Source organism: Montipora capricornis, chromosome 13 (assembly GCF_036669925.1).
Source record: "Montipora capricornis isolate CH-2021 chromosome 13, ASM3666992v2, whole genome shotgun sequence".
Lineage (NCBI taxonomy): Eukaryota > Metazoa > Cnidaria > Anthozoa > Scleractinia > Acroporidae > Montipora > Montipora capricornis.
The window spans coordinates 40,042,045-40,069,649 of NC_090895.1; the positions used below are offsets into that span (position 1 = coordinate 40,042,045).

The 27,605-nt window shown below is 37.7% G+C and overlaps 1 protein-coding gene across 1 annotated transcript; it reads right to left on the reverse strand.

Annotated features, from left to right (window-relative positions):
* Nucleotides 1-17,393: 17,393 nt before the first annotated feature.
* Nucleotides 17,394-27,319, reverse strand: LOC138030828 (dynein axonemal heavy chain 6-like). The gene is made up of 11 exons (XM_068878695.1): nt 27,269-27,319; nt 26,483-26,589; nt 26,092-26,189; nt 25,706-25,746; nt 24,636-24,704; nt 22,918-22,980; nt 22,228-22,332; nt 20,049-20,067; nt 19,109-19,271; nt 18,603-18,717; nt 17,394-18,156 (listed from the first exon to the last, which is right to left on the reverse strand). The coding sequence occupies exons 1-9, from the start codon at nt 27,317-27,319 to the stop codon at nt 19,219-19,221; spliced, it is 606 nt and encodes a 201-aa protein (XP_068734796.1). The 3' UTR covers nt 17,394-18,156; nt 18,603-18,717; nt 19,109-19,218.
* Nucleotides 27,320-27,605: the final 286 nt, after the last annotated feature.

Here is a 27,605-nt window from a genome sequence, read left to right on the forward strand (position 1 = left end):
CACTGTTACTATCAGCTAAATTCACGATTCATTTACTGCTCACGTGCCTGACATGCGCTGTTGTTTTGTCCGCAGAATGCCCTTGTTTTTGTCTGTTACAAATTTAAATGCTTCGGCGACGCCATAATTTCGAAAGAAAATTGTCTTTTATATGCAAGAATTGTGCAGAATTGTATTGTGCAGCCAACTTACCGTAAATCCTCCTATTAAACCCCCCCTTGAGAGGGGGCTTATTTAATTTCGCGAAACGCATTACCGGACTTGAATTACGGTTCCCTTCTTCGTGTTTTGGACCAGAGCAATCACTGTCTATGGAGATTTGGATGATACAAGGTATTTGCAACATTTTTATTCAATTGCGGGAACCAAACCCGAACTTCCAGCACGTGAATAAACCATTTAAGCAATAGAGGACGTCTTCCGTGTTTCTCCCAACTTCCCCGAGTGTTTAAATGAGGCTATGGAAACACGGAAAAAAGTCCTCTTTTGCTTTTATAAAATATTTCTCAAAGATAATTCGACAAATGAAGGAAGCAAATGAACGAAAATTCTTGATTTAAACCGATTTTCTTGATACACACTCATATTTCCTACCAGCCAATCAAAACGCGCGTCTGACGGCAAATAACCAATCAAAATTCGTTTGATGTCACAGCCGTGTTTCCATACTCTTATCTTAACACGGCTATTGACCAATGAGAGTGCACGTACTATCCTAATTAGTTTATAAACCGGATCAGTCCACATGAAGTGTTGCTGTCGTGATTAATAGGCATGCCTGCTAAGTACATGAAATTATTTTTCCAGAAGCAAAAAGATGCAGCTTAAAATATACTACCACGCCGATTTTCGTAAGCATATCGTTTAACTGGTGTTTTTACAGTTGAAAGAAATTATAGGGATTTGCATGGGAAAAGGACTCTTTGCCCTCCAGTCACCCTTCGATGATTTTCATACAAATCCTTGTATTTTCTTAAGTTTTGAAACCACTTTTAATTTTTTCTTCGCTGATTGACAGTCTGAAAAATTCCACCCTTGCACGTTTATTCTCGCTTATTTGACCTTTGGTAAGAGTCGAAATCTTAACTCTGTTTTTGGCGCTTAATTATGGAAAATTCCAGTGGAGGGCGAAAGCTTTTCGTTCGTAAAGTAAAGTATGGAAATTTCGAGTGTGGGTTAAATGATCATAAGATCTCTACCTTAGGTGGTATTTCTCTGAAAATGTGTGTTCTGGCTAAGTCAGACACAGTCTTTCCATTTCTGCAATTTATAAAGCCCAAGTCACGTCACTAATTGTTGCAAAAGGCCTATTAATGCAGTCTATTATTTATTGATTGGTTATGACGGACAAGGTTGGAAGGAAGGGGGCTGGCTTAAAAACTTTCTTCTTCTGAAAAGGAGGGGCTCATTATCTAAATGCGATGAACTTTCTAACTTTCATTTAAAGCAAGTCAAATATTCGTTTTTCGATGAGTGGGAAAACCCAAAGTAGTGGAGAAAATTTGTCAGAGCAGACAATAAAAGCAAGCTCAACCCGCGGCCGAATTTGACGTCGTGCGTGCCCATCCGACCCCCCCCCCCCAGATGATGGGACTCATCGTTCAGCATAAGGCATATGTTTCAACTACTTGCCAACCCATCTCCCCTTGTGCTTATGATGACAACGAGTGTGACAATAGAAGCGACGATGAAGGTAGAATACAAGCAGTCCCTCTTTTGCCGCTTAGTCGAGCTCAAGGAGAAAGATGATAGGGACGAGAAAAAACATTGCCGCTCGAAATCTGGATTCAAGGAGGAGCCATTTTTTCTCGCGCCTATCTTCTCCTCGCGCTCGAGTTACTTGGCGGCGAGGGATTACTCGTAGTCTACGATGAAATGAATGCTCATGAAATACGATTGTCACTTTTTTGAAAACTTTATGCGTTCTTTTTCCTCCAAGAGATGGGTGCTTTCATGGAAATTCTTCGCTGTATGGACCCATTTAAAGAAGTTTAATAGGTTTTTTTTGCAACATTTCTTGAGACAGAGGTGTAATGTATATTCCTTGAGACAGACGGTGTAATTAATGTACAAATGATGGTGGACGAACAAAGGATGAGATATCTTTTGTTTTCGTCCGCCAACATGGTGGCAATGGCGTAACGTGAAATTTATCCCGCCTATAAATGCGGTTTTCCTAATTCTATGGCATGGAAATTCTATTCAAAACATACGGGAGGGTTCGGACAATAGATAAAATGGAAAAAAAATGCCTGAGTTTCGCTTCAATAAACGCGAATTCTCAAACGGTGTACAAACGCTTGTTAATGATATAAGTATAATATATTTTGTTTGTAACCAACCTCATCAGACGAAGTTTATAGCATCGATAGTTACAAAACTTGCTTGTTGTTTGCTTGCTTGTTTTTTGTTATCCGTGAGGATGACGTGTCCAAACCAAATAACTCGTCCTGTGCTATCATTACTACTTATACTTACTTATCCTCATCGGGCCCATGAGGACTCTTAAGGTCGGCCAAAAGATTGCGCCATCCATTGACCTTGCCAGAAAGAGCATGGAATAATTTGGGCGACGCCCTATTGCGCGCAATTTGCATTCAGAGGAGTAGATCTGCAAGGGGCGTCAAATTAGCAACAATAGCACTGACTTTCACAGCGAAAGCACACCGGTGACGTTTTCCTCGTGTAGATGTTGCAAACATGAGGTTACACGTGGCACACTTTGTTGTCACTTCGATGAAGCATTGGAATTTACACCTACTAGCCAATCAGCGACCTTCGTGAACGAAATAAATTGAGGCCCAATTTGGAGACTCATCGCTTCGCCTTTGGGCATACAGCCTTTCGACTTTGCCGAGGAAGTTTATGAACCTATCATTGCTGGAAGAAGAAGTGAACTTGACGAATATAAAGCTGCGTTCCAGGCTCAAGGACGACTTCGGAGAAGACAAATTAAAAGACGGACCATATCAAAGGTGAAGTATGTACGTGCAAAAACAAGTGCGAGGGGCACAAAGTTATCACATTTCAGTGAGGCAATTTTTTTGTTTTGTGGTTTATATCTCTTGAGAATTAGCTCTGGTTAAGTGAATTTTGCGGTGGAAGATTCAAGGTTTTCTTAGTTATTTCGGTCTATATTATATGCCTTCGCAGCATTCGGTTGTCTAGAATATCTTCTAAAGATAGCCCTCAAATCTTGGAAACCAAAGGACTTGTTAGAACGTTCCCAAATTTTGACGAGAATAAAGCGAATTTCGTCTATAACAAACGCAGCAAACAAACGTGTATTATGTCGTTGCGCTGTGCAAACCTAGGAAACAACTTCTCTCCACACTACTTGCCGGGGGGAGCGAGCGAATGATTTGGTTGTTGCAGTCACCGTGAAATTTCCTTAAATAAACCGAGGTTCATATCGTTTCTTAAAGATCGGGCGCGATGCAAATTGTGACTCCAAATTTAATGCTATTACCTTCTCTCTTTTAAAAGTGTACAACCGCTTTCATTCACGTATGCACTATCACCCACAGCCAGACTTGCAAACATATAAAAAAATTCTGGTCCTACCCGCTCTGAGTTCGAGTAAACCAAATCCTAGAATAACCTTCGGCCACTCGTTAAATTACGCACTCCGTTCAATTACTTCAAAGGAAGAAATATTAATACTTTTTTAGGTGAAGCACGCTTAAAATTTAGTTTTAAATTCCATCTTTTTAAAAAAAAAAGTGACAAAACTCCTTACATTGCGATGCCTTTGTCCATGCCTCCCATCATAAGGCAAGCGAATGAAAGCCGCAGAAAAGCAAACAAGCTTAGGTATGCGGACACCTGATAATAAAATATCCACTTAAGGACGGTGCCTACTAATTCAATGGTATTTTTGCCCGGTTTTATGATTATGCAGAAAACGTAGATCTGTTCAAGTGTTTTCAAAGATAATTGATGAATAATATTTGTAAAAAGCTTTAAAATACAAAGCAATGTATGGCGTAATTTCTCAAATTGAAGCTTAATTATCTCTCAAATGCATGGTTACCCCCAATTTTCTCTTTGGATACCAAGAGTACTTACACAAAGATCTACTTTCTCCGGATAGTTTTAAGCCGCGCAAAATATCCCTGTATTAATAAGCACAACCCATAGGAAATCCGAGCTTCTCGAGATGCGCAGAACGTATGCACAATAACAATAGTAGGCGCCGTAACAATGTCACCTTGCCCTCCCATCCATGGTTTATTCTAGTCTTATTCCCCATTTTAACCCACATCCCTTTCTTACCACCTCTCTATTTTCCCTTCCTTCAGCGAGTCCCATATTTTTTCTTAGTATAATTACGTAAGTGATTAATGCTCCGCTGATTGGTTGCACTTGAAGTGATGATGATTACGCGATTACGTAAGCGGTTTTTCAAAATGGTCGCAAGTTGTTTTTCTAGGTGACAAACGAAGAAATCAATTCACGGTTTTAAAGAAAATGCATATTTTTCAAGTAATCACCTACGTGTAATTATACTAAAACAATTACTCACTTAGCCTTCGGCAAATTATTGTTAAGTAATCATCATGACAACATTGTAATTTGCTTCCCCTAAAATTTTTATCGGATAAATACACTTCATGAGATCATGTAATTCTCTTACGATTCCGTCCTTACACTGCAGCCCCTGTTATGAACTTATTATTTTCATGAGGTCATGGTCTTATCCCTCGCCGTAATTAAATTTAGATGGCATGTCCATAAGGCACTCGCAATTTTCTCCAATCGAAGCTATACTACAATTTCCATTGGCAAAAATTGTCTTCATGTACCTTTCTCGGACCGTTCCATGACTCAGCATCATGAGCAGACTATTATCAAAAAAAACTTAAATTTAATTCCAGAATTCATTTACTGGTCCTTGTTTCAGGCTGCCTCCCACTCAGCCAACTGGTACCAAAGGACCTAATTACTACAAAAGATCTTTCGATTAGATAACGTATTAACTATCGCCTCAACTTCGAAGCAAACAAAATACTTAACTTCCCCTCAATTCGTTAAGTGCTATGTAATCTATCTGGAACATTTTCATCTTGCAGAACGCAATCAAGACTTGTGTACAACTCTCGAAATGTAAGGACTTTCCTTATCCCATAAAAATATTGATCATATTAAATCTGTCCGTAATGCCAGCATTTCCTGTTGAAGAACTCGTAAAGTTTAATAAAACAAGTACTTTTCCATTCTGATAATATCAGTCTTTTATTTTCAACCTTTAGCCGCTTTCACTCATTTTTTAACCAGCTTGGACAACTGAAATTGCCAGTATTGCCATGAAAACCGTAAGTACTCTTTTTTGGTCTACTACAAAGGCCTTGATAAATATCTTAATATTTACACTAAACGTTCTTACTTTTTCTTTTTTCACCCGTAGATGGACGCTTATTAAATGAAATTTCAATTCTACGTCTTTTATTGAGGACTTCTAACAAAGAACTGTAAGTCCTTCTTTAACATCTTCATCTGAAAATTACGCTTAAAGGATACCCTTATTCGATCCATTTTTAACAGCTGTTTTCCTGAATACTATTCATACAAAACTCGCTTTCTTTTATTGGTAGCTAGGGTACATTGCAAGAAATTCAGATCCTACGCCGTTGTTAGAGACTGCCAACGTCCACCTGTGAGTACTTCTGACACAAGTCATCCGCAAAATATTCAATCATTGTCAGGTACGTCTTGTTCGCGGAAGACAGCCAACGCCCTTCTCCAGTGATCATATCCGCTGGTGACGTCCAAACAGTGAGTACTTTTCATATAATTTTCTTACAACCATTTTCCACTAACGACACGTGCACCCCATTATATTTTCCAATTGTTCCAATTAAAGAACCCCTACCAAAATGAGACGCTTTTCATATGCACCAAATCCTAAACCATAATATGACTTTACCGCATTTTCCTGCGCTTTTATAAACTGCTCGTTTTCCTTCACCTGTAACTACACAGGTGAACCAACCGCTCAGAGCCTCTTAATACCCCTCAGACAACCTTAAACACAGCCATTTTTTGAAAGCGCAATGAACCGCCAATTTTCCGGAATTTTACTCCATAATTTCAACACTACAAAAATTTGAATCCCTTCTCTTTTTCTTTTTTTTCCCTCTATTTCGCATACCATCCACTAATGATAAATCTTAAACACCAAAATGAATTAAACCATAAAACTATTTAAAGAAAAATACACTAAATAACTTTATTAAATCCTTCTATCTTTATTGGTTTTTTTCTCTTGTCTATTACATTTTGATATTCTTTCCACAAGATCTCTCTCTCTCCCCACAATCATTTTAAGTATATAACGTTCTTAGCCAATAACTTTAACCACAGGCAAATACTTGAATCCGCATTCGATGCTCATCTTCTTAAATAGATACAAATCACCTCGACCAACACAGTTCTAGAACATCAGATACACCAAGCCCAAGATGCCAAATCACTAATAGACCTGATTCATAAATGGCGGTCAATTTATGATTCTTTTGTCTAAGTGCAAATTAGCCTACCAAGCCTGGATACCATACAGTGAATTGAAAAGAATTCTTGCTCTAAAATGAGGCTTGGTAGGCTAGTTTGCACTTGGACAAAAGAATTACAAATGTGACCGCCATTTATGAATAAGGTCTATACCTATAAATCGTAATTTACAGCTTCCAAGAAATTTACAACACAAAACTGAGAGTTCGCAGTTAAGATCTTCAAGCGTAAGTATATCGTTAACAGCTTTTACCTACTTTACATTACTCGTAGAATTCGATAACAGTACTTTTTTAACACGTTTTATAATGTCAGCCCAATCTATTTCATCTTTTTAGCCGCATTCCCTCGCAAACCACTGTATAGACATATCAGACGTAAGTAATTGCCATAGAAACCGTAAGTACATTTTTCGTTTTCATTACCCTTATTTAATCTATATAATTTTTGACACTAAAACTTGCTTCTTCTTCTTCTTCCCGATAGTTTCAACAGCAAAATCTAACACCAGCAATAAGGACTGCAAACATCCAACTGTAAGGACTTCTTTCACGCTCTAGAAACCTCGGGGGTGGGGGGAAGGGGGACAAAAAAAACTTAAAGGTATTTCGTTATTCGCTCCACTTTCAGATACGTCGTGTCCGCAGCAGACGATCATTGTCGTTCTTCACTTGTCACACCCACTAGTAACGTCCGCACAGTGAGTACCTCTTTTCATAGCCTTCTTTTACAGACATTCGAATTTCGACCAATACTCTATATTGTTACAAATTGTTGCAATTAAGCAATGTCTCAAATCTCGAGCTATTTTTCCCAACTAATCAAGCCTTCCTACGTTTTAAAAGAATACTCCTCTTCTTCAGCTAAAGAAATGCAGCACCATCCGCGGGGAAACCTTCATCACTAATCCCCTCAACACTGCTCACGGAACCTTAACAAGACAACGAAAGAAATCAACGGTAAAACTGCCGCAAATTGGTGTTCGTTACTATTTAATAGCACAACAATCCACCGATTCAAATTTCCAAACGCTGACAACTGAAATCTTTTCCCAAAAATTTATAAGATCTTTCTGTCTCTTTTCCGCACATAATCCACTTAAAATAATATTTAAAAACAAATAATAATTTAAAACTATAAATTAAAAATAATAATAATAAACAATTTTAATTGTTTAAAAACTGATTAAAACGACTTTATTACATCTTCATATACACCTCCTATTTCAGTCGTCACTGCTAAGACATTTCGACTATCCCTCCCCTCCCCCACCCTTTTTTTTTTATTCTACCCTTATGTCAGATTATAATAACGAGTATTGCACGAAGAAAATATCAAAATTGAACCATAACATACATTAGCAAAGAACACAGAGGATGGGCAAGGGCCGCCTAATTAACAAGGCCTGTTCGTGTTTTCTTACTTCTCTTTGTGTCAAGGGATTCTTATCGTATGTCTTTCATGATTGACTGAGCTGCGGAAAGGAAATCTGTATATCTCGCAAAAGCTGTGCAGGTTTGGTTTTGCGACCATGCAAAGGATGTCATTTCTTTTGAAGAGTCCGCTGTACATTTTTTCTGTATTGATCCAGAGCAGCTAATGGAAATATTTATTAATCTCGCGAAAACTGAGCACAGTTAGCTTCCCGCTTATTATAACCAAAACCTAAAATCTCATTACAGGAAATTCAATCCCTATCCCGTTATTGAACTGCTAACATCAAACTGTAAGTACTTGTTATGAGACTTTGCATCCTCCCCGGTACATTTGCAAATATGTCCGCTTATTCCATCAATTTTCCAGGAAGGTCTTCGCCGCTAAAAACGATGAATTTGTTTGATTAACCAGTTGCCACATCCCCTGGCATCTTTCACACAGTGAGTACTTTCTTTTCATATCCTTCAATTACAGCTATTTTCCAGTTTGCTTTCATAAGTTACAACAGTTGGCAATTAAAGAATCCCTTTCGAAAATCTCACGCTACACCGGCTTTTTTTTTCTTATACTTGTATTATCATAATATGCAGCTTCCAAGAAATTTGCAACACGAAGCCTTGCAACAAAATGGAGAGATCACAGTTAAAACATCTCCTAAAGAGTAAGTATATCATTAATAGCCTTTATGAACTTAAATTACGCGTAGAGGTGGACAATAATACTTTACCATGTTTTATCAACCCTGTCTATTTTCATCTTTTTATCCCTATTCCCTCGAAAACCAGTCTACAGACATATGAAACGCCAGTAATTGCCATAGAAACTGTAAGTATATTTTCCGTTTTCACTAGCCTTAATTAATCTATATAATATTTACACTGAACTTGCTTCTTCTTACAAGTAATTTTAGCACTAAATCTAAAACCATCATTGGGGATTGCCAACATCGAACTGTAAGTACTTCCTTGACACTCTTCATCCGGAAAAGATCTTAAATTGAGTCCGTTCCTCACTTCATTTTCAGATACGTCGTGTCCACAGCAGACTGCTTCCGCTAGTAACATCCGCACAGTCAGTACCTCTTAGTAACCTTCTCTTAAGCGATTTTGCCAATTTCACCCACGACTATTATACATTACCATTGTTGCAATAATTCCTCATATCTTGCGCTAAACTGTTCCTACGCTTTGAAAGAACACTCGTCTTCTTCAGCTCAAGCAATGCAGTACCAGTCGCAAGGAACATCTTCAATACAACGCCCCTCAATACTACTCAGAAAACCTTAAAAGGCAACGTCACAGATCGACAGTAAAACTAGCGCAAATTGGTAATTATTACTACCCAATAGCACAACAATCCACCGATTTTCAAACGCCGATAACTGAACTCTGTTTTCTAAACATTTGAAAGATCTTTCTCCTCACACAATCCACTTATAATGATTTTTAAAAAGAAAAATAATAATTTAAAAATATAAATTAAAAATATGAAAACTAATAAAATGATTAAAACGACTTTGTCACATCATCTATACTGCCTATTTCAGTCGTCAGTGCTATTATATTTTGACAATATTCCCCACCCCCCCCCCCTCACCCAACTCTAATCAATTCCTTAAACCACCAATATCTATAATTTAATCCGTTCCAAGCTGAGAGTGAGACTTACAGATTTTAGTTTGGCTAACGACCAATGATTTTACTCGCCTATTAGAAGCGCTCCGTAGATACGTATCACCCCAACCAACCCATTTCCCCCAAGGGTTACATTCCAACCTGATTTCCAGGACCTTTTCCTTCGCCTCGGGTAAAAGAAACCACAGAAACCCTTCATAATGTCTCCCTCATTACCAATCCCCAACCCCTCGTCTTAGCTTGAATCATAACGCCATAATATGGGAACATACATTTCCCTCTTACTACCTCCACCTATCTAGTCATCTCGACCCTACCCTCTCACATTTGACTATGACAGCACACTTTTAGTAAGAAATTCAATTCCCTTTCAATTTGTTCATGAGGACATTTCACCTATAATAACATGAGTGACAAATTACTACTTAATTTTGGCGCAAAATCTCGCAATTTATAATTTAACATGTGAAAATACATTGTTGCCATGGCAACTTTTTCTACAGTGCCAAAATGGAGTCCAGGTTTGAAAATTACGGAATTATACCGTAATTTGTCACCCATTATATTAATAGCTAATCAAATGGTATACTCGTAAAATTAGGCAATAATTTCACGAGTATATCATTTGATTACCCATCTCGACCCCCTCTCCCCCTCAAATTATTTACCCCCCCCCAACCCTTTTTCTTAAATTAGTCCCCAATTCAAAATCCACCAAACGTACATTACCATAAAACATATTTAGGCCTCGGCCTCATTTTATCTTATAGTTTATAACTTGATTTTTTTGCATCAAGTCACGAGTTTTCCTTTCCCTTGTAAACAAAACTAAATATACCTACACACCATCTCCCCTCCCTCCCCCCCCCAACCTACAATTTCAATCCAATCAACTTCGAACAACACTAGCGCCAACAACCGACAATACCCTCAATGATGCAGATCCTTTACCAGAACAATTACTTTCCAAAGTAATGTATTGCACATCTAAATTCTAAAATATAAATTTAAAAATGTGTTGTCCAAAATGCACACTAAATTTCTGCATTTGACTTACAAACACATTTTCACGCTTCAGCCAACAACGTATAACCCCTATACCAACACGAATAATTTCAACAATTACGGTAAATTCTAAATTCTGATAGTCGGGTCGACCCGTATAATTAATTTCATCATACAGGGTATATATAAAACAAACCTTTCAACTTAAATGTACAATGAATCTTTTTTTAATTTTTATTCTAGAGTCGCTCCACAATGCTCGGGAGAAACCTCGAGAGCTCCTTTGCGGGGGGAAAAAAGATCTCCACGGATATAATCTATTTAATGACACGCTCCTCTTTCTGTAACTTTGCGTTCAAATAACCCCCTTGTCCAATGAAACCCTCCTTTCATCCATGTTTATTTAGTTTCATCTGTCAACAAGATAGCCTCATCACTTCCTTTCACATCGCATCAATTCAAGAATCAGGAATTTGGGAGATGAGTATATGACCTTTTATTAAGTAAATCCTACCTTCATTCTTCATATTTATTTTCACGACTTTGGTGATAAAATATTTTCCATGTAATCCCAAATCAAGCAGATTTAGAACGAGACTGTCATAGTAAACCTTCCAATATCCTTTTCATTGCGTAAGGCATTTAATGACCCATATTTACTTGTACTTTACACCCGCTCTCCCAGGACTGTACAGGTAAAGCAGATACGAGCGATGCAAGAAAAGAGCAGGCCTTCAAGGCCAGGTAATTAGTTCAAACAGTAACTTGTAGCTTTCTAGAGAAAATGATGGTAAATTTTTGAGATTCGCGATGCCTTGAATATTATTATCTATAACCTTATCCCAGTTTAAAGCAGGCGCTAATGGCAATATATCCACAAAGGAAAACAGCCAACAGTAAGTACCTGTTTAAAAAAAAATTCCTCATTTCCTGCTTCTCGACTTGTTCTTTTAATGAATTTTTATTTAAGTTCCTGTGGGCGACCCAGCCTCGTTTGCAACATAGCCGTTGGACACCGCAATTTCAAATCGTAAGTACAGTGGCCAGTTTCTTCTCTGTCGGAGACGTTATAATATCCAGCCGACATTAATGGTTCCTAACTATCGTAATTTGAGTTGGCAACGCAAAATCGATGTAAGTGCCTTTTCGAACTTACTTACATTTTTAAACTTAAAATAATTTAGAGTATTTAAAAGTACTAATTATCACCCACCCAAATGTAAATTTCTTTTACACATTTCCTTTTTTTTTCAGCTGTAAAAATGCAAGCAGATGACAACAAATGAGAAATGAAAGACCTTTCAGACCAGTGAACAACATTTTAGTGTTGTGTAAGTTCATCGCACCATCAATAATTTGTTTTTTTTTTCTTCAGTTAACTTCATTCTCCCGACATCAAAATGTACCCTTTTTTTTCGTTCATTGAGAACACTCGTTGACAACAGCGGCTAATACTACCAGAGCTTCTTCTACACCCAGATTTCTTTTGCATGACGTCATAAAATTATAACCGACTTTTTCCTAATACAATTTAACAATTTTCTTTGATGCCGATGTTAAAATAAACCATGTTAACTTATTCATAATTTCTGCTATGAAAAACCATTCCTGTTTTAAAAAGCTCATTAAATAAAATAGTAGCCGGGATGAAAAAAAATGGACAACAATTTATAGCAACTTAAAACGCGATAAAAAATAGATTAAATTAAACACAACTGCAGTAAAGTCAATCTGCACAGATAACGTTGACCTCAACCCGCCACTCTTTCATTCCTCTACCATGCCGTCATAAGGACATGTAATCTTAAGGTGACCGTCTCCTCTCCTACTCAGTCAATCATTCACTCCTCCCCACCCATCCCAGTAGCATAGTACCATGTATACCATGTGTAACTAATGTGCAGGATAATTTGAAAACCACCATGTTGTCATAAGGACATGTAATCATAAGGTGGCCCTCTCCTCTCCTCCTCAGTTAATCTTTCACTCCCCATACCCCGGTTGCATAGTACTCTTTTACGTACACCAGGTCATTTACACAGTTTTCATTCCCTCAATATCTTTGATCACTTTCCCTTCCATTCTCCCTACACACTTTTCCGACGTGATGTAAGTTGTGGTGCTTTAAAAATGAGACTTAGGGTGCGTTCGATTGACCGTATTCCGGAATAGGAATACATGGAATATAAGTTAGACATCCTTCGTTTTTACGGAGATTCTCATGAAAATTGTCAGATAGCTGCTAAAATGCTATTTTAAACATATTTTTGTTATCCTTGCTAATTCGAAACGCGTCAAACATACAGTTTTTATCACCACTCTACGTATTCTTATTCCGGAATAGGTTCAATCGAACGCGCCCTAAATCTAATCGAAAGACCACGACACAGCCAAGAAACAAACGATTTGAAGCAAGATTTAAAACGATAACAAACAGTACTTTAAAAAAGTCTTAAAGTCTTTTAAGTTTATATAATCCTTGTCAATTTTCTTTTTGAGAATACTAGTTATTTGCTATGTAGCTCTTGCAGTTATAAATAATAAATAAATAAATAAACAAATTTCAAAAGTGAAGGGACAAAAACGTTATAATGCCTCTTTTAATTAATGAACTTTAAATATACGTGACCTTCATCTCGATTGCTCTTGGATGCAGTTTAATTTTCCTAACTTCTTAGACTTTTACCATTTATCCACAGTTCAATCAACCCAGTTTTTTTCCTTGTCGTTATGATCCTTTTCTTCCATAGCAACAGATTTTTTTTTCGTTTTTTCTCAGCACTTTCTTTCTACTGACCCCTACACCTCGACCCGGCCAAGTCAGCGATCATTTCACCCACGATTTCGCTCTAACGATGCTTTTGCCTCTTTGTATAAACTGCCCATGTTGTAACAAAGTCTCATTTGGACAACATTCCATTAATATTTTAAAAACATCTCCTGAACTAATTTCATAACCTCAAATTGTTGAGCACAAAGGTTACTCACAAATCAACAATATCTTTGGAAACATTACATGTAAAAAGTATGTGTATTTTTTTTTCATTGCATCTTCTTTTATTTCTCGTTTGGTGAATTGTATTTCGAAAATGCCAAGACCAAGCTAAAGTAATCCAACTTATTATATAGATATTGATGAAATACCAGGATTTCTCCTTTTACTAAAAAATCGTATCTTCACCGCGCGCAGTGAACATATCATTTTTATCTTTCACATGTGAGGATATAGGTGTTGTCATGATAACCAACACGATTAGCCAATAAAACGCGAGCTTTCTCTTCATTGTAAAATACTTTTGTGCTTTAATATAATTCTTCTCTACTACATTAACATTTTTATTGCAAAATTTGACATTATCATGATTTCTTTTTCATAACTTTCATATCTTTTTTATGTTACACAACATGCGTGTTTTAGCGGTTGGTGACCACTTTTTCATCATTTCGAAACTGAATAAAACAAGTTGTTTTAAATCTAGAAATTTCATCAATATCTATATAATAAACAGAACATTACATGGCCGCTTGGGGATACGAATTTTATCTTCTCGTGCTGAAAGTATCTCTCACTCGTTCGCTTCGCTCACTCGTGAGAGATACTTGCAGCACTCGAAGATAAAATTCGTATCCCCGCGCGGCCATGTAATATCCTCTATTTGTCAGCATTACTTTACAAGGTAAATGCATTTGTATATTCTGTATACAAGTATTTCCATCTATTTGCTCTTATCACTCGGCCTAATTTTATCTTCAACAGAACATAAAGGAGAATGCTGGAGAATCAGGACATGCAAGACCACCTACAAAAATTCAGACTGTAAGTACAACCTATCGATTGCTACGTCTCATTATTCATCTGCATCTCCATTGGTACGTCATGAAGTGTCCCCCGGTAGGTACGTCGTGTATGGCCATCCATGAAGTGTCCCCCGGTAGGTACGTCATGTATGGCCATCCATGACGTGTCCCCCGGAAGGTACGTCATGTATGGCCATACATGACGTACCTACCGGGGGACACGTCATGGATGGCCATACATGACGTACCTTCCGGGGGACACGTCATGGATGGCCAAACATGACGTACCTTCCGGGGGACACGTCATGGATGGCCATACATGACGTACCTTCCGGGGGACACGTCATGTTTGGCCATCCATGACGTACCTTCCGGGGGACACGTCATGTTTGGCCATCCATGACGTGTCCCCCGGTAGGTACGTCATGTTTGGCCATCCATGACGTGTCCCCCGGTAGGTACGTCATGTTTGGCCATCCATGACGTGTCCCCCGGTTGGTACGTCATGTTTGGCCATCCATGACGTGTTCCCCGGTTGGTACGTCATGTTTGGCCATCCATGACGTGCCCCCCGGTTGGTACGTCATGTATGGCCATCCATGACGTGCCCCCGGTAGGTACGTCATGTATGGCCATCCATGACGTGCCCCCCGGTTGGTACGTCATGTATGGCCATCCATGACGTGCCCCCCGGTTGGTACGTCATGTATGGCCATCCATGACGTGCCCCCCGGTTGGTACGTCATGTATGGCCATCCATGACGTGCCCCCCGGTTGGTACGTCATGTATGGCCATCCATGACGTGCCCCCCGGTTGGTACGTCATGTGATCCTTTTTTTCACTAAGAGGTGTGTGTTTATCACTTGTGAAAAAGTAGGGAAAAGCAGATCATGATATCAAAATCGCTTCTATTGTTTTAAAATGAAAACCACGTTTTTTCTTCCATTTTGTTTTAAGGTTTATCAAGTGAGTCAAATTGGATATTACAGAAGCTGCTACTTTTTGCTGTATGGAATAAATCTTTCACCAAGGATCCAAAAGGGTTGAGTGAACATAGCATACATTAGACCACAGGAAGGTAACAGATTGGGGTGATATTTGTCACTTTCATCACGCACATTCATTGGCTTTCATGCATATTGTCGATTTCATTAAATTTCATGCATTATTTATTGGACCCTTTCCCTTTTATGCATATTCATTAATTTCTGTCCATTTCACGCATATTCATTAATTCCTGTTCATTGCATGCATATTCATTAATTCCTGTTCATTTCATGCATATTCATTGATTCCTGTCTATTCATCAATTTCATGCATATTCATTTATTCCTGTTCGTTTCATGCATATTCATTAATTCCTGTAGATTTTATGCATATTCATTGTTCCTGTCTATTTCATGCATATTCATTTATTCCTGTCTATTTAGTCATTTATTCCTGTCTATTCATCAATTTCATGCATATGCATTGTTGCTGTCTATTCATGAATTTCAGGCATATTTATTAATTCCTGTCCATTTCATGCATATTCATTGATTCCTGTCCTTCATGCATATTCATTGATTCCTGTCCTTCATGCATATTAGTTGATTCCTGTTCTTTCATGCATATTCATTGATTCCTGTCCTTTCATGCATATTCATTGATTCCTGTCCTTTCATGCATATTCATTGATTCCTAATCATTTCATGCATATTCATTGTTCCTGTCTATTTCATGCATATTCATTTATTCCTGTCGATGTCATGCATATTCATTGTTCCTGCCTATTCATCAATTTCATGCATATTCATTTATTCCTGTTCATCTCATGCATATTCATTTATTCCTGTTCATCTCATGCATATTCATTGATTCCTGTCTATTCATCAATTTCATGCATATTCATTTATTCCTGTCGATGTCATGCATATTCATTGTTCCTGTCTATTCATCAATTGCATGCATATTCATTTATTCCTGTCGATGTCATGCATATTCATTGTTCCTGTCTATTCATCAATTGCATGCATATTCATTTATTCCTGTTCATTCATGCATATTCATTGATTCCTGTCTATTCATCAATTTCATGCATATTCATTGTTCCTGTCTATTCATCAATTTCATGCATATTCATTGATTCCTGTCTATTCATCAATTTCATGCATATTCATTGTTCCTGTCTATTCATCAATTTCATGCATATTCATTGATTCCTGTCCATTCATCAATTTCATGCATATTCATTGTTGCTGTCTATTCATGAATTTCATGCATATTTAATAATTTCTGTCCATTTCATGCATATTCATTGATTCCTGTCCATTCATTGTTCCTGTCTATTCATCAATTTCATTCATATTCATTTATTCCTGTTCATCTAATGCATATTCATTTATTCCTGTCTATTTCATGCATATTCATTGATTCCTGTCTATTCATCAATTTCATGCATATTCATTGATTCCTGTCCATTCATCAATTTCATGCATATTCATTAATTCCTGTCGATTTTATGCATATTCATTGTTCCTGTCTATTTCATGCATATTCATTGATTCCTGTCTATTCATCAATTTCATGCATATTCATTTATTCCTGTTCATTTCATGCATATTCATTGCTTCCTGTCTATTCATCAATTTCATGCATATTCATTGTTCCTGTCTATTTCATGCATATTCATTTATTCCTGTCGATGTCATGCATATTCATTGTTCCTGTCTATTCATCAATTTCATGCACATTCATTTCATCCTGTTCATCTCATGCATATTTATTTATTCCTGTCGATCTCATGCATATTCATTGCTTCCTGTCTATTCTATGCATATTCATTGTTGCATGCATATTCATCAAATTTCATGCATATTCATTAATTCCAGTTCATGTCATGCATATTCACTTCACAAATTCGAATCATTTCCGATTCTTTTCCTCTTTTGTTTGAGGTGAATGCATATTCATTAATTACTGTTCATTTCATGCATATTCGAATCATTTATGATTCTTTTCCCCTTTTTGTTTGAGGTCAAATAGTTTCAATAGAGCGTTTTCACATGACGTCACCGCAGCCATGTTGGTGTTCCCATCCTCTGGGAATTTAACTCTACTTTTATGCAAATAGTTTTTTTGTTTCATTAAATTAGCATCCATTCTAGTCACGTGAGTGAAAACGCTCTATATCATCACTTAACCAGAAATATAAATCACATTCAATTTTGGAACAAGAGAATTAAACAAGTCCCAAAAGAGAAATGCCATTCCTCATTATTTCGACAGGCCTTTTAAAACTTCATAGGCAGTTTGATCCTCAACAAAAAAATCATACAAGTGTCTGTCTCATTTCTGAAGTTTAGTAACTTTATTCATATAAATGTAAAACGGAAAATAACTTCTCATCGAATGACAAAAATTTCAGACAAATTCATACAGTGTTGTCTTGGAAAGAAAAATGCTTTTATTCTCAAAACACTCGCGCCTTAATACTAAATATTATCGATGAAATCGAGAAAAAAATGACATGCTGGAAACCGTGAATATTGAAAAAAAAAAACAAGACAAATAAACCATTAACCTTTCCTTCAACTATCATCAATAACGATAAGTAACATTCTTACAACTAATGAGTTCACTTCACAGGAATGCAGTCTGAATCTACTTTGTTTTCTTTTATACTGTCGTTTACTCGTTCAGCTGACACAACAGTTGTTCCCTATTCAATCAATAAGTTGGATGGTAGATAAGTTGGTATATAAACAGCAACAAAGAAGTTCGTGGAATGACCTAAGAATGCAAAGGAACATTTTAAAAAATAACCAACTAAATTACTTTAACGTAAACTCTTCATCTAACTGACAATTTTGTTTATTTCTCACTAAAGAAACTGTAAAGATATTACCACCAATAATAAAGGGTTGCGGTAAAAATGTCCGGAAATACGAGCCAGAGATGCACATTGATTTTGATATGTCACTATTACACCTATTCATTCGAATGTTTACTTGACGTTTGCACTTAACTTGAACACGACAATGTCCATCAAAAATATTATCATGTATAAATCTGGAGAGAAGTGCTGAATAAAAGACGAGCTCTCAATTTTGCAAGTAACTTGTTCGATATTTCCTTATGCAGGGGATGTTAATCACCTACGAAGAAATGGGACTTCACAGCCTCCACAACTTAAAAATCAGACCAAGCAAGAATCGGAAGCAAGCTCCTGTGCTTACCAGCTGTGGTGAACAAGACCCCAGCACGAGCAGACATTTTGTACAGTGCGCAAGTGTAAAGCGAGGAATCTGGGATATAGTTCACTCGACGTTCCATATGTAAGATGGGACAATGCTGCAATGTAAAATAGAAAAAGATAAAGTTCCTGGGTTCAAGACCCGTTCTAACCACTCATTGAATTTGTTCCCAGAAGTCCCTGGTTCAACTTCTTGGGCGCACTTGTAAATAGCCAACTGGTTTGTCTCCGGCCAGTTGGGGTTCTTAACAGTTGTTGCTGTTGTGCCTGAGTGGACCAAAGACGACAAATACGAACGAACATGTAAAGAAAAGGACAGCGAAAGAGATCATGCATGTTAGCTATTACTAGGTGTCATAGCAGCTTCTATCGTTTTCAAAATGTAAGTCAGTTTCTTCTTTTTTGTTGCGTTCAAGGTTTTGACACCACGGCACTCACACTGTACATCATGACAGCTGCTATACCACCCAAAAGAAAAACACTACTTACTGCTATAAACATTCATCGAAGAAGAAAGTCTTTGACCCAGGAGCCCAGAGGCTTGAGTGAGGAAAAGGCTACCTTAGACCACGTGGAAGGAACGTGGAAGGAACGTGGCATCAGTGCTTTTTATATGGGTCCTGATATCTGGAATAGTTGTGACGTAGTACATCTGCAGAGAACGTTTGTATAAGAACAATGTTGAAAACATGGCACATCACCATTATTCAAAATGATTGTGCCTAAGAAATTTGATAGTGAAAGAAAGCGATTCCAAATTTAATTGCTTTTCTAATACAAACACCTTCTTGGAAGAATTTTACAACAAATTTGGTTGTAGCAAGGTTTAAAATTATCCATGCAAGGAGTGGGGATTCTCTTAAGATGGCTCACTGTTTCGACACGTAAAAGACCTTTTTTAGCTTGTACGTTTCGTTTTCCCAATTCAAACCTCGTGATGTTCTCAAGGGAATTTTCTTTTGTTTTATCATAAGTTATGTGCACATATGCACTTGCGTAAGACAACATTTGAAAGAAACTGTTCTCCAGAAACTGTTCACGTGGTCTGAAATAGGGAAACAAAACGTACAAGCTAAAAAGGTCTATTCCAAGGCAACGTCTCATTGGAACGAAAACCCTACCACACAGTTTCACGCAACGACAATGTTATGGTACCATGCGAGACATTAATAGTTGGTTAGCTAGATGCACTTATTAAGCAATTATTGCTTTTCGTATGGTACCAAAACAAACCTTGTCGTTTTGTGAAACAGTTTTGTACATAGACCATTTTGCTAATACAGTGGCATTTTAAAATCCATTGTTTCAAATTGCCAACATGGGGTTCATTTTTAAGCCTAAAAACTTGGTAAATGTTCTCACCCAAGCTAGCAAATTTGGAACCATCTTCGGACGAGAAGAATCTACTCGTGATCCAAAGCATCAGTACCTCGTCCTCCATATGGGATCTGTGAAAAACAAACAAATAATAAAGATGTGAAAACCCCTGAGTTCCGGTTCGTAACCATGCAAATAATATCTAGCGCTTGGTCTGCTATTACTGAAAAATATCAAATAAAGTTGTAAAACAGTCTTAAAGCTTGTCCAACTTTCTTGACTTCATTTCATACTGCAAACAGTCTCTCACTTTTTTGCCCGTCTCGCAAGGACGTGATCCTCGCGACGTTCTTCACTCACGCACCTTGAGAGGATCGCGTTCTTACTTGATTGTCAAAGAGAACAACAAGGCTGATTGCATTCTCGTGACGCCATGACCTTCTTAAACGTCTTCTCCCTAACAACACATCTACGATATTCAAGAATTCGTTGTCACGCTTGTAGGAGAACTACAGTTATTTTTCTCCCCAAATATAATTCCTAGAAAAAACCGTTTCCCCATCCAAAGCAAAACGAAAATGCAACTGGTAGAAAGAGCACCGAATGTAAAATTTTTCTGGCTGGGTGCACTTTAAGATGGCTCAAATCAGTTACAACAATTTTCATTAAGGGAAAGTCTTATTGGAAGGATTGGCCCTACAACACCGATTCACGTAAAGGAACTGTTATTGTATCACATGAAAAATCAATTGTAGCCAAAAAAGACGTTATAGATTACCATAGCAACCAACGAGCCATCCAAATACACTCTTCATTTTGACTTCAAACGCTTACATCGAAAACAAATTCAGTGACTCTGAAGTTTTGTTGCTAGGATTACCAGGTGACGTGACATCCTCTGAGAAGTTCATAAAAATTCTCTGCAGCAGGTTTAGAGCCACCTTAAAATTTTCTAACAGTGAAGGTAGCGCTGAATTTGCTGCAGAGAATTTTTAAACTTTGAACAGAGTTATATCTTAGCTTGGTTATCACTTTCCAGCAATAAAAATTAAGAGTCACCGAGTTTATTTTTGAGATCTAAGCGCTTACAGACAAGAAATAGGGAGTATTTAGATAGCTCTTTTGATGCTATGGTAACCTATTACGTCACGTTTCTAACGTATCTTGTTAAGCAATAGACCTTTTTCGCTTGTACATTTTGTTTTCCAAAGACAGATCATGTGATAATACTCAGGATTTTTGCTCCTTTCTTTTGTTCATTAAAAGGAGTGTATGCAAGCATAAATATGTCTGCATGCACTCTTTTTAATGAAAAAAACAAAGGACCAAACCTCCTGAGTATTATCACATGATCACATGATCTGTATTGGGAAAACAAAATGTACAAGCCAAAAATGTCTATTATTTTCATCGTAGTAGCACTTTAACTCTACAACACTGTTTCACTTAATGGCAACGTTATGGTACCTTATGAAACAATAACTGTTTAAGAAGATGCACATATTAATGCTACGTAATGAATTACCTTGGCAACAGAAGAACCATCTAAAAACGCCCTATATTTTGTGTTTAAGCACTTATATCTCAGTAATGAACTCGGTGACCCCCATTTTTTATTGCCGAAAAGTGATTAGCAGGCTAAGACGAAACTCTCTGCAAAGTTAAAAAATTCTCTGGAGTGGATTCAGAGCCACCTTAACCTTTTTTAAATTGTAAACGTGGCTATGAATCTGTTCCAGAAACTTTTTTTCAACTTCGCAGAAAGTTTTATCTTAGCGTGCTAGTCACTCTCCAGCAACAAAAAATGGGGGTCACTGAGTTCCTTTTTGAGATATATGGGTTGAAGAGAAAATGTAGGCTCTTTTTAGATGGTTTTTTTGTTGCCCTGGTAACCCATTACGCTACATTTATGAGTGCATCTTGTTAAGCATCTCCTGGTGTTTCATATGGTATCATAACATTACCATAACGTGAAAAATTTTGGTGGATTCAATTCTTCTAAATAGTACAGTTTGTTGAAAGTGTTACAATGGTTTGAACCTCCTTTAAAGGTGGGTTTCCACGACAGAGCAAAAATGGGACAGAACAGATAAAAAGCGACGATGAATTTTGAAAAGAAACAGCTAAATTTCATGCGTTCCATGAATGAGTCGTCGATGCGTTACCGCGCAGACAGGAACTCACGAATCCATTCCATTCCGTTCTTGCTCCGTGATGTTAAGGCACTTTTATGGTCTCCTCAGTCCTCAAGAATAGTTGCAACTGCCATTTTACAGAACAAACCTATTTACCTGGCCAGTAATAAAGGTACGAGCATCCCAAAGAATCTGTTCTTCTGCTAAGAACATACTTAAATTGTTCAGAGGGCTCTCTCGATCCGAGTCGTTGAACTCGTACTGTATAAATGAACACGAAGGGAACAACAGATTAGTACCAGCATGACGATTGTTGAATGTTAATTGCAAAATTAATTATCATTAATGATGATAATAATAATAATGATAATGATAAGGATAAGGATGTCAACAACAACAATAATAATAATAGTAATAACAACAATAGAAGTTCTCTCTTGTCATGTCCCTTTTTTATTTCTATTCGTGTCGCTGTTTGGGTAACCACTTTGCAATTGTGCCTTAATTGTCTTATAATCTTCCGTACTGAAAGAGGCAAGCATAACCCCTTCCCTGGCCCCATCAAGCACATTTTTGTTCAGAAACAAGCACAAATAACCCAGACGTGATTCATCATTGTTTGGGGGTGAGAAGAAATCGTGATAACACTTAATTAAACAATTTTGTTCGGGATTGGAGGTTACTTTCCAGGTCATTTTGCAGATCAGGCAAAGTAAAGGAAAATTTCAGGCCATTTTGCTGGAAAGTAAGAGGGATGAATCCGTCCCCTTACTGTAACAATATTCTCCGAAACAACAAACACCACCAATAACAAACAAATAGACATCATACCTCTATCGATCCTACCTTAACAATGATGGGCTTGCTCACTATTTCCTCCTTCAAGCTAGTGAAAGCTGGAAGCGAGTCCTAAAGTAAAAAGGTACAATGAAGTTTAGAATAACCAAGAAGCCGATAAAATGTAAAATACAGATGCAGCTTTGGCCACGGATGTCGTACAGTCGAGATCAGAGTAATTTTGGCCACTCAGATACAGACAGAGATATTACCCAATTATAGCACAGGAAAGTACTCGTAGGCGTGTAACTGCTAGTTTTGTCTACGTCCAATAGACCTCACTCACTTGTACATTTTGTTTTCCCAATGCAGATCTGTCCTCATGTGATCCTTTGTTTTGTTCATTAAAAAGAGTGCATACAAGCATGAATATGTCTACATGCACTCTTTTTAATGAACAAAACATAGTAGCAGACCTCCTGAGTATCGTCATTTGATCTGAATTGTGAAAACAAAATGTACAAGCGAATAAGGTCTATCAGTCCAGGGGAATGCGCTACGGTAAGGTGTGGGATTGCAGAAAATTAAGTCAGTTTTAAAGTGCCGCTGTGACCAAAAAATCAATTGTTTTTTTTTGGATTTCAGAACTATGTTAACTAAACACTAAGCGACCAAAGTTTTAAGCCTTGATTTAAAAAAGACACCTGTTTATTTTAAGCTGGGGCCTGTTTCTCGAAAGTCCCGAAACTTTTCCGGCCCTTTTCGGGTGTCATAATTCTCTATGTATCTTATGAACGGAGGGATCTTAAGACACCAAACTTCACAATCATTTTGGTTTTTGTGATTTTGAAAACATGGCAAAAGAACGGCTTCTCAAAACAAGCGAATGGCAGTTTTGTAAATCGCCTCTCGGGCCCAAAAAGTTTACGGTACATTGGAGAAACAGGTCCCAGGGGCCCGTTTCTCGAAAGTCCTGAAAACGTTTCGGGCCCAAAACCATTTGTGAAACTGCCAACTGCTTGTTTTGGAAAGCCGATCTTTTAACATGTTTTCAAGCCAACTAAGAGGAACATGTCTGTGAGGTTTGACGACTTAAATCCTCTCCGTTGTTGAGATACAAAGGGAATTGTGACACCCGAAAATGGCCTTAAAGTTTCGGGACTTTAGAGAAACGGGCCCCTGGATCGAAAAGAAAATGACGTCAAAGACTCACTAGGTTAAGAATGCAATGCATGTGTACACCGCAGAATTAATACGAACAGTCAGTCTCAAACGTGAGTAATGGCAGACCGTGACATCCAAAACTAACACTCAAAGTAAACGGCCTTTGGATAAAAGTCAAAGCTCAAACTTTGGCCAGTCAGGTGTTCAGCAAACACACTTTCAAAATCTGAAGAAAAAAAGGAAGTGATTTTTTTATTACAGGGGCACTTTGAAGGAACGAGGCAATCCCGCACATTGGTGGGCGCTTAACTGCGCTGCAGACCGTTTTTAAGCTGCAAGACAGTAAGAGAAAACGCATCTGTAAGTTTGCGTTTTCGATAAAAAAGCCAATAAATATTAGACCGTCTTATTGTTCTTTTATCGCCTTTTGCAATCCGCAAAATCAGTTTGAGATAAATACAAAAAGGTGACGTAAGAATTCGGCGTTCTCAGGACGTATTATCAAGAGACAGAATCAAGTTATTCGATTTTTATAAATATACCCATTTGAAGTATCTAAATTAGCATAAGAAAAAAAGTCTCAAAAATCATTTATGATAAACCGTGGTAAAACTGGCACGTACCTCCAAATCCCAGCAAGTGTGCCACAAGCGTTCATTTAGCCAAGGAATATCAGGCTTAGGAGGGCGTTCCTAAAGAACAGGAAGGAGAATGTCATAAAATGATTGAGTAGCTCACATGTAACATCAAGCAACGGATACAAGTATCACTGTTACCCTACCCTAGCTGGTACAAAAGACTGAAGTGATGTCACCCTTCCCCCATCTGAATTACTCCTTTCTACCTTTCCCAGTTGGAGGAAGAAAAGCAACGGATCGTCTCTTATCTTAGGGTGGATCCCCGAGTTCAAATCCCGCTTTGAACAATGCTCTGAGTTGTCCAGAATTCGAATCCACTATGCTTTGCAAATGGCCAAATGGTTGCCCTTCATTCTCATTCTTTAAAAAGCTACTTTGAAAATATCCATGTAGAAAATGCTATACTCGAATGTAAAAATTGGGTGCATTGCTAGTTGGAACCAACATAAAATCAACATTGTGCCCTGAAAATCACCACACTACCATTGGGCAGACATTGTAGGAATAGATAATGATGACGCCGATACTGATGGTGATAATGACAATGAAGGTGATAATGATGATGACGACAATGATGTTGATGACGATGATTATAATGGTGATGATGACAATGATGAGCAGGACCACGATGAAGACGATAATGATGACGATGGAGACGATGATTATAATGATGATGACAATGACGATGATTACGATAATGGTGATGATGACGACAACCACGCCCATGACGAAGACAAAGATGATAATGATGATGATGATGATGACGACGGTGACGATGATTACGACAACCACGACCATAACGAAGACGTTGATGTTTTTTTTTGTTATGGAAACGCAGGGAAAATGAATGGCAAATTATGATTGTTCTCAAACACTGTCCTAGCTGCATTACAATAAACCAACTTGTAAATGATGTGACATTTGAATGTGATTCATTTTGTCTTCACTTATGAACTTGCTTACGGAACCGCAAAACAAAAAGGGTAAATGCTAGTTGTCCCATCAATATCATATTACTTAATTTCCATTTGAAATTCTCCCTTTTGTTTGCATACCTTACTCGAGTTCTCAGCGTGTAATCTCTCGCATGATGTCCCTTAAATTCCTTTAGCCTTTCACCTTTCACCTAATCAAAGCTCCCAATTCTATTCCCCATCTGAGATATCTCCTCTCTGTCGCATTATCTCGCCACAAAGCATGAACATAAACACCAACTTGTCTTTCTCAAACAAGCCCCTGTAATGAAGAACAGTAATATCAAATCGAGGTCTCGTTGACATGTGATTAAAGATCTTTTTTAAAGAAACTTCTAAGTTCTATTTATGGTGCTCTTTTCCCAGTAATATTTAGGTGTGAAAAAAGGAATCAGTCATCCAAGAAATATCAACGTATTTATAAAATCACAGGCCCCAAGCTCAATCCAGCCTATTAAAAGACAAACCAAGTATGAACTCTTTGAGAATTAGTTTCATTTCCAAGAAGCTGGAGGAAATGGCCTTCTTGAAAAAGCCACATAAAAATTCACGAAAGAAATAAAAACTTTAAAAGTGAAAACAAATAGGCAGAATGTTTCAAGAATTTTTACGACCTTGAAAATAGTTACCAGGGTTTATGCTAGCCTATGTACATCCACCTCCTTCCCTGGTTTTTCCAGGGGAAGAGGTGGATGTATACAGGCAAGGTTACACAATCACGATCCACCTAGATATAAGCGACTAAACAACACTCAAACCGATTGAAACAAATGCAAAAACATCACAGGGGTGGGGGTAGCTCGAGACAAGCCAAGATACTCAAAATACCCCCTCCTCCCTTTATAGAGCTAAACTTACCGAGCCACGTTGGTGTACAACGAGTTGGTGCAATTCGTGAAAAGGATCTCAAGCTTTTTGTCCAGGCCATCTGTCTTCTCGCTGTTTTCGATGCACGAATTGTACAACTGCCAAAAACCAAGACACGTTTAAGTCAGAAAAAACAACGTTTCTAGTTTTAGCATGATACTCAGAAATGTGACCATTTGAATGACAGCTAATGACCAGCAATTCAGCGAATGCCAGGGACAAAGTCTGACCACGAAAACAGTAGTAGAACAATGCACAGAGTAATAAATAACTAAAAAGCCAAACAAAAAGCTCTTTCTTGATAAGGTGCTTGTCTTTCTATAACATAAAATATGCATGATTACAATAACACTCTGATAGGTAAAGAGATTGCTAAATGCTGTGTACTTTAGAGACGTTATTACTGATTAAGATAAAAGAAGCCAAACGAATAAAGAAAGAAGGGAAGACGATGTCAAGATATAATTATTAGGAAAAAGTATTGTTAGTACTGATCCCTGAGAGAATACACATTTAATGTTTTGAAGCAGAGATTTCTAGTCGTCGATTTGGTGGCAGTAGATGAAATCCTAGTTTGAATATTCAAATGAAAGTAATAAAGCAGTACTTTGCTTTGGTGCTGTTTATTTTATAGTACAAGGTGGTTCTAACTTTTGAGTCTGTGGGTGAAATCTGAAAGTGTGACCATTCAAATGAAAGTTTAACTGGAGAGTACATTCCTGTGTGGTGCTATTATATTACAAAGATATTGCCCATAGTTGTTAAATTACTTGTTACCTGTTTGAAGTACTTGAGCGAGTACTGATAGCTAGAGTCGACTTCAGCCATGCTCGCTACTACAAAGTACAATGTACATGGAAGATCCTTAAGTGGCAACAGGACGGCACTTTTCACACACGATTGTGATCTTCTTCTCAGTCATCTCTGCCTGTATTAACCAGGTACTGATTACTTCTGAAGTGACCTGGGGCCTGTTTCTCGAAAGTCCCGAAACTTTACGGGCCATTTTCAGGTGTCACAATCCCCTTTGTATCTCAAGAACGGAGAGGATTTAATTCGTCAAACTTCACAGTCATTTTTTTCTCTTTGTTTCCTTGAAGTCACATCTTGAGCT